The following is a 12500-nucleotide window of genomic DNA, read 5'->3' as shown; positions in this document are numbered from 1 at the left end:
ATTTTGCATACGTGTGTTGAAATATGATAAGGGAGGATTTTTGTGGTAGTGCACTGTAGGCAGCGCATAAGTCACGAAAATAAACAGGTCTGTTGGAAGCGTGCTTGAGTTTCAACAAAATGAGCCCCAAAATCGGCAAAAAATTGTGACGTTGAAAATGAAAATGATCAACATGTCAGCCAAGAAGCCATCTTTCTGGGGAAAGGAAAGGAAAGGAACTTTATTTAAGTGTCTAATCTTCTGGCGCCGGAGCACTAATTGGGGACACTTGCTAATGGGTTGAGGTTGAGGTTGAGGCTGGGTTTGGGTTTAGGTTGAGGTTGACCATTGTTTCTGCAAAGTCAAAAATTTACTCTCCAAGACGAGGTTATTTATCACCAGGTAATTCCATCGTTTTGGAAATAACTTGTTAATAGGTTTAGTACTTTGCTAGTAACCACATGTCTTCTCAGGGGGCTATTTACTTAAGAAAATACTAAATCAATATTGTGTACTCTTAGAGCTACATATTACGCAGACAACTTGAATCTCCTGGAAGACAAAACGCAGCTCAGTTGACAATATGGAATAAAGCGCTGTATTACTGCACTACCACACCTACTCAATGCGTGCCTAATTTTTCTAAAGATGACAGGAATTTTTTCTTTCTGACAAATGATTAATAGCCTGGCCAGGTTTTTTAACCTCAGAAAAAGATCTGTTTCGTCGTATGAACTTGTGAGCCATACGGCCTCTGCTGGCACGACGTCTGGGTGACTCCTTAAATGGTCTTAATGACCCCCGACTTGAAAAAATTGCCTCGAACGCTGCAGTTCAATTCCACCCGTCCCTTCTGTTTTTGAGTAACACGTACCACAGGCAACCCAGTGTACTGTCATGGAGCGTCTAGTTCCAATGCGATTTGTTCGATGCAAATTATGTCGGGTTCACTGCCCGACAACGCATAAGTGAACACTGTTCTTCAGCCATCGGGAAACACCTTGAAACACAGCATGGCAAAAACAGAACAAAGACTGACCAACTTTCCAAAGTTCTGAGGAAATGTAACAGCAAGTTTGATTGCTTGGTCTACGAGATGTTGTATATAAAGGACACCAAGCCTTCTCTTAACACGCAAGCCGAAGCCATTCGTGCCAAACTGGCATGTTTACGTGACACTTTCGTAGATTTTTTCTTTTTTCCTTATTGCGTTTCTTACCTTGGGAATTATACCCATAGGACCAGCAAATATTTTATGTATTGTTTCACATTTTATATATTCGTATTACACCTTATACTTTTTCACTTTTTAACTTGATAATGGCGTAAGGTAGCGCCGAAACGTCGTTCGCTTTTTTACATGTTTTACTGAAATCTTTTAGCGCTTAACTTCTCAATCAATTGATTTTCTAGAATCTCTCCCGTTACCCACAAAGAATAATTTCCGATGTTTTGCTTGAAACGTAACTTTTACTTCACCTTTGTGATCAGCGGCCATTTTTTTTGACTGAGTCAAAAGAAGACAGTGCTATCAGAAAAGAGCTCGAGTCCCGCGTAGGATTAGTTGGCCAAGATGCCACGTGAATGCGCCCCTTTTAACTGATCTAAGTAACGTCAATGTTTTCATTAAAATTCCGCGCCCTTATATGCGATAATTGTCTTGAACGAAGCTATTAATTCCCTTTGTATATTTTGTTTTAAAACTTTGCCGGTCACTTATGCTAAGGCTTTTAACCCTGGCCATTTGAAGATTTCGTTCCTACAGAACCCTGAGCAAGTTTTGAACAATACAATACTCTTGTATGATATAGTGAGGACATTCTTTACAAGGTTATTTATGCTGTTAACAATAGATCTCGACAATAAAGTTGACAGTTACTTGTGAAAATACATTGTTCGTGGTTTCTTTTTGCTTTGCAAACTTATTGGGCATCACGCCCAAAGTCCCGTTTGCTAACAACATGATGATAGCAATCTCGCCTTATATCTCATGAGGGCCAGACCGCACAAGCTCACTGATTCAAATTCTATGATGCGTTTTAAACGTTTACTTGGGATTTAAAACAACACGGCAGCTGTATTTGACAGTCAATGGCTTCGAAAAGAGTCTATATTTAATCTCTCTTCTTGTATCCTGTATCCTCTTTTCTCGTCCTTTTAAAACACAATGCGGCACTGATATACCTCACGCAGAAGACGAACGTTTGTCATTACTTTCAACTTCAGGTCGCCGATTCATCACCGCTAAATGTACTCTCAATAACACTGCGCCAAATATTTTCCCAGTTTTCCGGCCAACCATTATTCTTGGCGGAAAAACCCTTAGGGCTACGGACATTTTTCTCTTTCAAGCTTTGTATTTGTAAAATACTTTTCGTCAATGTTTTCGACAATAGTGATTGAACTATAAACTGTAAAAATGCAAAAACGTTAAGGATGCAATTTGATTTGAAAGCCCGGGAAAACTTTGGCGTTCATGGAATAATCTGGGTAACGAGCATATAGTTTATGTGAATATGGAATTGAAAAGTATTTTTGCTTCTTTACAGTCAATTGTCACACAAACCGACAAATGATCGATGAACCAGAGTTCGCAAATACCGAGCAAACCGATAGCTGACTTACCTTGTAACTAAATCGGAATTCCATATGCTTGCGGTCTAATGACTCTCTAATATGCTAGAGTATTCAGCCGTCGAAGGCAAGTCTTGTGTAATAGTTAGCAAGTCCACTTCGAAACGCCCATCTGTCTCAACCGGGCTGATATCTCATTGTTGCAGAATTTGTATTGATTGGAAGATCAACTATCCTAGTCAATCACACGAGCGGCAGATGGTTTGTTCGTGTATACAGGAAAAAAGTTTTTTTTTTTCTAGAAGGAAGCTAAAATATAAGTTTTATACGATAGATTGCTCGGTAGGCAACCTCCTTTTGGCCAGTTGATAGAGTATCGTGGGATCAAAGGGTCCGAAATTGCGACCAGCTGGTCGCCAATGCGACTGAAAGTTGAGCCTTGGCGACTGATCAAGGCTATCAACCTCGAGTCCAACTAAACCAGCGATCGAAGAAATAATTGATTTATCAAAAAAAAAAATCATGCACTGTTCTAGCTCAAAAATGGAAGAACGATTCCCACAAAACTACCCAATTACATTGTAATACTTGTCTCGAACGCAATGTAATCAAGCGACAACAGCCACCATATTTTTTCATGATGTTATGCCCGATACATAAGGTACTTACCTACCGACAAGATGCACAAACATGTGCTTTCATTATTTTTCGTTGATTTCTCGACTGAAATGTCTGCTAACGAGTTGCACAAGTTTGTGAGTTATTACTGGGTTGCCAGTATGGCAAATCAGTCGGAAAATTGGTGGCATTTATTCTTTTTTTTTTTCTTTTTTTTCCCCCTTTTCAGGAAAAGTCTTTTTTGACACTCCCCTGCTAGGTAGTGTCTTTGTAGGTAGAATCATCTGCGCGTATTTTTGGTAGGTTTCATGGGGTAGTAGAAATAGGTAGATTTTATCCGGTGGACACAGTAGAATACTTAATTAACCTGCAATGGCGGCAATGGCCGCAAATGGCGTTTTAGTGGATCTTTAAACAAAATATACCCTTATGGAGCTCAAGAATGGAAAGTCAATTGTATAAACAAGACAGGCGGTGAAAAATAAATATCTAGAATCTTAAAAGCGACGAGTAATGGACGTCGACAACAACTTTGATCTCCGTATCAAATGAGTGAGCTTTGTTTCTAAATTAATATTTTACTAACCGTTTTGTTTAATATGTACAACACTGAAACCAAATGGCAAATTCTCTATGGGCTTAACAAATATTGAGGGAATCGAACGCCTTGAATGTATCTGTACTTGTTTGTTGAAGCCGCATCTCAGTTTCTGTCTATTTACATTTATTTTGTACTCAACTCTGCACAGTCTTCAGGTAAAACGTAATTGGAAGTGTGACAGCGAAGATTTATCGGAAAGAAAGCTTGTTCTCGTTAGTCAAGAACTATTTTGAAAGAAAGCTTGCAGTCCATGTTTCTGCGTCATGTTAAGGAAAAAGAAAAGGGTTTGATCCTGAATTTATTTTGTTGTGAAAAGTTGATTCGACACGAATTGGGTTTCTTGTTTTCACGCACGCAATGAAATAGGAAGGGTCTTTTTTGTCTCTCTTTTTCAATCTTTCGCTGGAAAAGGTTTTTGTGACATTTTCGGCCTTTGGTGATTCATCATGTTTTGTAATAATCGAGATTAACAAATTTGCATACGTGGGTTGAAATTGACATCCCGCGAGTAATTTTTATAAATAGGTAGTTATAATTTTTAACCGCAGAAAAAGATCTGTTTTGTCACTATGGTGTAGTTTTCTTATGAAGCCAAAAATATTTCTTTAGTGCGCGAAGATTGCTTACATTGCTCATTAAACTCTGTTTTGATTAAAATAGATAAAGAAGGTTTCCTGAGCCGACTAGTGAAATTTAAATATTCAGGTTATTATCAGAACAAAATTAAAAATCGAAAGGCGGAAGTTTCTTAGCTCTTGTGTTACTCTGAAAACGACAAAGGATTAACATTCTTCCCCGTAGTTTATTCAATGTAAACAAGACCGTTGACACAGGTGATCATGTGCACCTTTGTGGTTGCCTAGCACGTGATCAATTTCTTCCTTTTGACAGAACATTGACCTTTAATTCCTCTTAATTACAAGAAGTCACAGACTGCTGAAAATTTAGTGTTTTTAAGATCTATTGCCATTAATCTTTCAATGAGAATTGTAAATTCAGAGTTTTATATACAAACTATGCATGTCTTTTGGCTACCCTGGGTGCGAGAGGAATTTTTTTTCAAGGTCGGAAGAACGCTCCACGACTCCAAATCAACGGTCAACCGTTGACCGGAGCGTTCTCCTCAACCTTGAAAAAATATTCCTCTGGCACCCAGGGTATCTTTTAGCTTGCCTTTTACTGTTAACTCCCGGCTTTTACGGTACTTTTTGGTGCAAACGTTAAGCCAAAAAAAATTTGTCCTGACATCCGATTGGACTGAAAAAAAGATGAATTATGAAGCGGATACAACTTGTAAAGTCCTTCCTTAGTGTGTGGAATAAACGTTTGCTTAGTGCAACTGTAAGGCATGCATGACATGCAGGAAAACGTCTCAAGCAACCTCGTTCCCAGGGTCTCTCATCTTCCCGCCCGCTCTCTCGCTCCAGTGGGCGGGAAGATGAGAGACCCTGGGAACGAGGTTGCGTCTTAAGAAAACGGGTCACGAGGTCAGGGGCGGAATTTTTTTTGTTTGGGGGGGGGGGGGGGAGCGAGAGGGCCGTGCCCCCCTTTTCCGTGTGCAGTATTTAAAGAGCTTCTGTAACCAACCGACTTTCAAGTAGTGCAGTGTGCATCAGGAGGTTTTACTGAAGATAATGGTTAGTTCAGTTTCAGTTTCAGAGATTTTCTTATTTCAAAAATATTTTGCCTTGATAGGGGGGGGGGCGAGGGGGTGTGCTCTCGACGCAATTTCTTTGTTCCCTCTTTGTGGAATTTCCGCATTCGCCCCTGGGACATAATCAACGTGACAACATGTGATCCAAAGGGCCACTGCTGGCACGACGTCTGGGTGACCCCTCAAATGGTCTAAATGACCTCCCACTTGAAAAAATTATCTGAAACGCTGCAGTTCAACACCACTCAACTCAGTGCCTTCTATTTTTGTGTAACACGTACCACAGGTAACCCAGTTTACGCTCGTGGAGCAAGTATTGAAAAAAACTAGGAGCCCATGACTGGGAACTTACAACTTCATTGTACTGATGTGGAACGGCGTTTTTGAAGACCGAGTTATTACTGGGTTGCCATATGGCAATCCAGTCGGAAAACGGGTTAATTTTAGTCCTTTTCAGTTTTTTTTTTCTGTGTCGGGAAAAATCTTTCCTGTCACTTCCCGGCAAGTAAGTGTAATGTAATGTAATGTAATGGTAATGTGTGTCTTTATTATTCAAAAGATAAAATTGCATATCTTATGTTACATTAAAATATAGTGCAATTTGACACGATTGGGTTTCTTGTCTTCACGCATGCAATGAAATAAGGAAACTTTTTTTGCTTGTAATAGCAAATATGTTGTTTGTTTCAATAAATATTTCGCCGGAAAGGGTTTTTGTGAGATTTACCTTTGTGAATTCATCATGTTGTGTAATATTCGAGCTTCACATATTTACAAAGGTGGGTTGAAATGTGATACGCGAGGAGACAGGATTTTTTTCTTTCTGACAGGTGATTAATATGTAGCCAAGTTTTTAACGTCAGAAAAAGATCTGTTTTGTCATTATAGTGTACAATGAAGTTTATTTGGGAAGCCAACAATATGGAGACACTGGGAACGAGGCTGCGACTGCGCATAACATGAATGACATGCAGAAAAACGTCCGTCAGAGCAATTTGCAGTTAATTTTTTTGCAGACTATTTAAAGAAGAAACGAGTGAGTTTGTTATCTTTAAACTGAATTTATTACCAAAGCTTAAAAAACTAAAGCCTTCAAAATGGCACAGGACATTACAAAATAATTAAACGTGTGAACGTGTGAGCAAAAAGACTTCTGCTGGCACGACATCTGGGTGGCCCCTCAAATGGCCTTAATGACCCCTCACATGAAAAAATTCAACTGGAACGCTGCAGTTCAATACCACCCAACTCAGTGCCTTCTGTTTTTGACTTTTTGTGTAACAAGCACGACAGGGAACCCAGTGTACGCTCATGGAGCGTCTAGCGAACAGAGAAATTTACTTAAAGTATATCGTGGGCATCCGAATCGGCAGTAGTTAATTTAGCAATGTAGGGGAAAGACAACCTGGGTACAACATTGATACCTAATAGCGCTGACATCGCGAAAAGTCAAATGCGCTGGGGGTGGCCTGTGGGAGATTCGACCGGGTGTCCGGAAAACTAAGACCTAAGACCTAAGACCTAAGACCCGGAAAACTAAGACCCTTTTCATTTTAGTTCTCAAAGCAATCCCTGGGCCGTTTAAAAAGGCGCAAAAATATAATAAATAAATGCGAAGGAAATCGGGAATAAATCACGCGCAAAGCAGCAAATAAGCCATAGAAAAGAACGGCACCAAAAAACCCTGTATTCCAGAAAGAAATATTATGTATATCCAAAAAATTAAGTTCGATTTTCAGGCGACAATAAGGCTTTATAATGACAGCGTTGGGAGAAAATCTAGCGGCGCTTGATAATTATTCACGCCACAACCGCAAATGTCACGCCAGGCGATTACAAGGCCGCATGACAATCCCGCATTTCATCAGAAAGGAAAAAGAAATCGTTGTTCTAAAATGCCTCGCCTGTAACTGAACCAATTGTTCATTTGTTCTTCGGAAATTATTGGCAGTCGGGTGTTACGTCCTGTTGGAAATCAACGACGGGTTTTTCTTTGATCGACCTCTGTCACGAGCCCATGTAAACAAATTCAAAGGTCAACAGGGTCACATGTCCTTTTTGGCGGGGAATACTGCGAATCGCGCTGGTGACACTGTTTTCGTAAAAAAAGGCAGATCCAGCATCCAAATGTAGTACAATTTAAGGGAATCAGCTTCGCTCCAACCGCCATTATGTTGAAATATTTCGGGTAAGTGTTAGGTCTCAGGTCTTAGTCTTCCGGATCCCCTACTAAAAATCCGGAAAACTAAGACCCGGAAAAGGAAGACCCTCTTCATTTTATTCTTGTTTTTGGTTCTTTTATTGTACGGCTGGAACTTTGTTAGAAAGTCCGAGCACGTTCGTTCTGTTTTGAAAATCTAAAAATATTTTGATTTAGGTCCATAAGCAAATTGATATGTAATAAATTAAGGGTTCTCAATGTTTTAAAACCCTCCATAACATTGCCATGTGATTCTTACAGAGATCTTTATATCGTGTACCATCATGATTTTGTAGGCAATGTTTTAAATTTTTGAATAACCTCAGCAAAATTTCAGAGATGTTTATGCGAGATTCGACTTTATCATAGAACCGAATAATCCTTTGATCATTCAATTAAATACGCTTTACATTATTACCCTTGTCACCGTTAATTTAAATGCACAGACGCCAAGTTACAGCTTCCTGCTTCCCACCCATCTCAGTCCCATTCTGTTGACCTCTCGATTTTCCAACAGGACGTAAACACCGGGTAACACCCGACTGCCAATAATTTCCAAAGAACGAATGAACAGTTGGTTCAGTGACAGGCGAGGCATTTTAGAACAACGATTTTTTTTTCCTTTCTGATGAAATGCGGGATTATCATGCGGCCGACTCGCCTGACAACAACACGAACAAACAAGCAAGCGAGAACGTTGCGTGACTGCGTGACGACCATTGTGCAACTGTGATTCTGTTTTCGGTATTTGCCAAATGTTGTACTGATCCAGTCCCACGCCACCTGGACCACCGAGAAATTCGATTACAATAATATTTACGAAACACCCTAAAATTTAAAATGCAAGACTGGAAAATGATGTGGCGAAGTGCTTATTACTAACGACAACATCATTCCCAATGATTACCTGGAGACATAGAAAATCACGACTTTACTCGTTTATTCCATATTTCAAAGGCCATCTCATCGCTCGCAATGTACGATGTTTGTGTCATTGGCGCTGGAGTGGTTGGAAGTGCCACTGCTCGATTTCTTGCTTCTCGAGGAAAGCGCACTCTTCTTCTAGAACAAGTTGGTACCACTTAATCTTCCTTTAAATTGCGGCGCCTGCCGTCCAACTCAGACGGAAAGATTTCCTCATAGCTTGATAGGTGGTTTCCTCGTTACGTCAGCGCCGCCATGTTGGTGGACGAACAAAAGATTTCTTACTAATTTGCTCCCTTTGTTCGTCCACCAGCAATAAGTACATTGCAACATTGTTATCTGTGCCCTTTACAAGCCTAAAGCATGCTGCTCTCTCGTATGAAGCCACAACAACAAAGCAGAACTTTTTAATAACTTCTACTGCAATATTGAGAGTACGGTTTTGACCAATGCCTATTACATAATTATGAATGTAAAGTACTGTGGAGTAATTTTACAAAAATTTAAGAATACCGTGTTTATGGCCACTGAATGCCATGTTTGCAGATTTTCTTTGTGCACATTTCAGTGATTTGCTGTTGTATCCATCTCAAACACACATTTGTTAAAAGTGACATCAAAGCTCTCAAGTCGTGCTGTTTTGCAATGAGACTCTCGATTTTTAGGGCAAACTCATGGTCTCACGCTGAGGCGCAAAAATCTCACAGTAAACATATTCACAGGCCAATGGTGAACACCTTCCTTGAATATTTTCATTTCTGCTTTGTAAAATTTATTTTCTGGTGCCAATTATATAGAGAACCACATATTTGTAACACACAACCATTTTTATAAGACAAGTGCCAAATAAGGTTATTGTGACCAATTTGTCGCATCTCGATACATTTCGTCCACTTTGTCAAAATGGCAGAAAATGGTGATAAACAGAAAGGAAAACTTTATTTGGATGAACTGGTTAGAATTCCTGCGGACGCCATCGGTAAATCTTCAGATTTTTTTACCTTGATCTCCTGGTTTTTGGTCTTTTGGGGTTGAGAGGTCACTCTGTGACATGTAAATCCAGGAGTCCTTCAGGGCATAGGTTCAGATTTCCATGCAGTTGTGTCCGATGGGTCTAAAACACAGGTTACATATTCCACAGGTCAGGATACATGTCACTGTGCTACAGACAAATAAAACAACACCAAAAGTGTCTCCTAGCCCAGTAATCACTCTACACAAATGTCTATGGGAAATGCTTGGCTTAGTTGTTCATCTGACTGGAGCTGAGACTCCAAGTCTTGACTTGTGGAATGTGACCCGTGACAGTAGCTGTGTTTTAGGCCTACCTGTTGTGTCTTGTTGCACCTAATCAACTCTGAAGCAGCGAGGGAGTACAACTTCCCTCTGAAGTAAGATCTGAGCCCATAGCTCATAAAGCACCCAATTTTCTCTTATTCCTGATAATGGCAATGAAAGTTAGCAGAAAACATGGGAGAAGGAGCATGACTTGCCTTTTTCTTTAATATGGGACTTTCGAATATGCCTTTTGGAGACAGATGGTCTCCAGCGTACACTCATGAATATCAAATTGTGGTACATTTCAACAAGCATTGGTATCTTAAATCCTAATTGAGGCCATTTTCATTAAATAACTTCTGTGAAAAACAGCGTTATAATTAGAGGTAAAAAATTGTTAATTCTGCTGTTGTATAAGTTATACCCGTACAGTCGAACCTCGATTATCCAGACTCAGTGGGACTAGGTACGAAATAGTCTGAATAATCGAGGGTCTGGATAATCAAGAATATGAATATTAATGAGGAACAAAAACTGATTCAATTAAAGAAAGCGACATTTAATCGTGAAACAAAACATTTACAAATTGTTTGGAAAACAATATGGTCTTCACTCTCTGTTGTGAATAGTCCTGTACATGTGATGCCATGTAGCTTGTTTATTTTGCATACCACGCCAAACCACCCAAATTATAGAGCGTGAAATTTCACTTTGCAACGAAGCAACTCTAAGCCAATCAAAACTCATTTGAAGGTTCTTCATCAGTCACGACGCATGCGAACACTGTTTTTGCTTTTTGAGAACAAAAAAAAATTGTCTTTACTTCACTTTTTAACGCTGTATTTTCAAAAAGAATATGGCTACGGATCTTGATTATGACTAATAAATATTCAATTCAAAATTGGGAGCTGAGAAAAAGTCCGGATAATCGAGGTTCAACTGTAGTTGCCCATTATGTTACTTGTAAAATTTAATGGGAATGACCAGTGTAAATTCAGACAAAAATTCCTAAAATATATAATTAATGCTCATTATATAATTCTGTGTAGTTTCCACTTCCACACTGGCGAGGTAGCTCTCATGGCCAGACTCGAGTAAGCCGTGGTTCCTACCCCGAAGAGCACTACACAAAGATGTTTGCTGAAGCACAGGAAATGTGGAAAGAAATTGAAGCACAAGAAAATGAGGAGTTGCTTGTCAAGTAAGGTGGCTGTTGTACTGGTGCATCCATTACACCAATAAAGTAACAATACCATTGTCTCATCCAATGAAAAGATAGATTTAAAGTGTTTAGATATAACCTCAAAAAGCCCTTTCCACTTAACAATTCTCTGCACTTGTCTGTTTAACACTAATTCTTCGGTCTGCTTGACTGGAAAAACTAGTTGCAATTTGATCTACGACTGCACAAGGAAAAGGAATGGGTTGAATCATAGACAGCTTTGCATTGTGATAGTTCTTTGAAAACGGCGATGGAAAGGAATTTGCAATGTCATCCCTGTATCAAACCCATTCCCCTTCATTGCTTGGTCAGGGATCAAACAGACCACTTTTCTCGTTTTTCAAAGTGAATAAAAAAGTAAGTTTTTATAAATAGGTTTTCGTTTGGGATGATTTTGGAGATTAGGTGAATGAAGTGGAAAAGTTTGTTGAGGTGATAGGTACTTTAAGTCAGTAATACATGAGTTGCCTTTGGGGCATGTGAAAATGTTCTGTTCCGTGGTAGTGATGACAATGTGTGAGCCAGCGAGCCATGTGAGCCATGGCTGCGAGCCATATGAGTCAACATGCGAGTCACACAGTTATTGAAAGCTAACTGTTTTGAAATGGGTTCTTAGACTTAAATACTGTTTATCAGCGCTATTTGAAATGGGTGCTTAGACTTAAATACTGTTTATCAGCACTGTTTGAAATGGGTCCTTTATAGACTTAAATCTGAGGCTTGCATGGCTCGCATGACTCTCTTTGTCCAGCCCTGTTGTGGGATGGTAAGCAAGTCATATCAGACAATAGGGCAATTAATGCTTTTAGTGGCAACTAATCTCTGGGCAGTCACCAACGCAACCATGGTTGCATGCTACTGTAGATATGCAAATAGTGTGTATAGTTTGTTTGACCTCACATGCATAGGGTTAGGAACTTTTTTGCATTGTGAAATGGGTCCTGTTGTCCATTGTCCACTAAAAATGCTTACCATTTGCTGATGTTGTCACTCTACAATGGTCACTGAATCAAAAGAGTCAACCTTTCAGAGATTAGGTAAATTAAGGTCTCGTCATACACGTAGGTTCGATAATATGGACATTCTGAAAATCTTTTTTTTTTTTTTTTGCAGAAATATAAACATTATCACTTAGAGTTTCATAGAGTTTCAATTTGTAAAAAAATTAAGTTCATCCAATTTTGTTACTTAATTAAAGCCCCAAAAAATCACTAGATGAAACGTAGCCGCCTGTTGAGGAGAAAAGTTGAGAAAACGGCGGTACTTTTATCTTGGTTTCTTCTTTGTTACAGAAAGAGGTGCATGTGGTTGCGGGACTGTGTGTAGGATCAGTTTTATACATCCATTTTAATCAAAAGTTTTTGCAGAAATGTGGGAATGCTTAATGTGCAGAGGGACCCTGGTGAAGAAGTTCAGCGAATTATCAAGTCACTGATGTCTTCTGGAGAGG

At 39.4% G+C, this 12500-nt stretch overlaps 2 protein-coding genes across 3 annotated transcripts in view; one reads left to right on the top strand and one right to left on the bottom strand.

The window, feature by feature from the left end:
* LOC138047042 (galanin receptor type 1-like) overlaps positions 1-2616 on the bottom strand; it is a 14881-nt gene extending 12265 nt beyond the window's left edge. Inside the window, exon 1 of the mRNA XM_068893730.1 lies at positions 2605-2616. The gene's annotated coding sequence lies outside the window, so the exon portion shown is untranslated. The remainder of the gene's footprint in view (positions 1-2604) is intronic.
* Positions 2617-8404: 5788 nt separating this feature from the next.
* Positions 8405-12500, top strand: part of LOC138047025 (peroxisomal sarcosine oxidase-like) — a 15370-nt gene continuing 11274 nt past the window's right edge. The window contains exons 1-3 of one of the 2 annotated variants that reach the window (XM_068893698.1): positions 8405-8697; positions 10878-11029; positions 12409-12500. The exon at positions 12409-12500 is cut by the window's right edge and continues 131 nt beyond it. In XM_068893698.1, coding sequence (XP_068749799.1) covers positions 8602-8697; positions 10878-11029; positions 12409-12500 — 340 coding nt within the window. In that variant the 5' untranslated portion in view covers positions 8405-8601. The remainder of the gene's footprint in view (positions 8698-10877; positions 11030-12408) is intronic. The other variant, XM_068893699.1, reaches the window with a different exon arrangement.

Source organism: Montipora capricornis, chromosome 4, assembly GCF_036669925.1.
Source record: "Montipora capricornis isolate CH-2021 chromosome 4, ASM3666992v2, whole genome shotgun sequence".
NCBI classification, from domain to species: domain Eukaryota; kingdom Metazoa; phylum Cnidaria; class Anthozoa; order Scleractinia; family Acroporidae; genus Montipora; species Montipora capricornis.
This window is presented reverse-complemented; position numbering and strand designations above follow the sequence as displayed.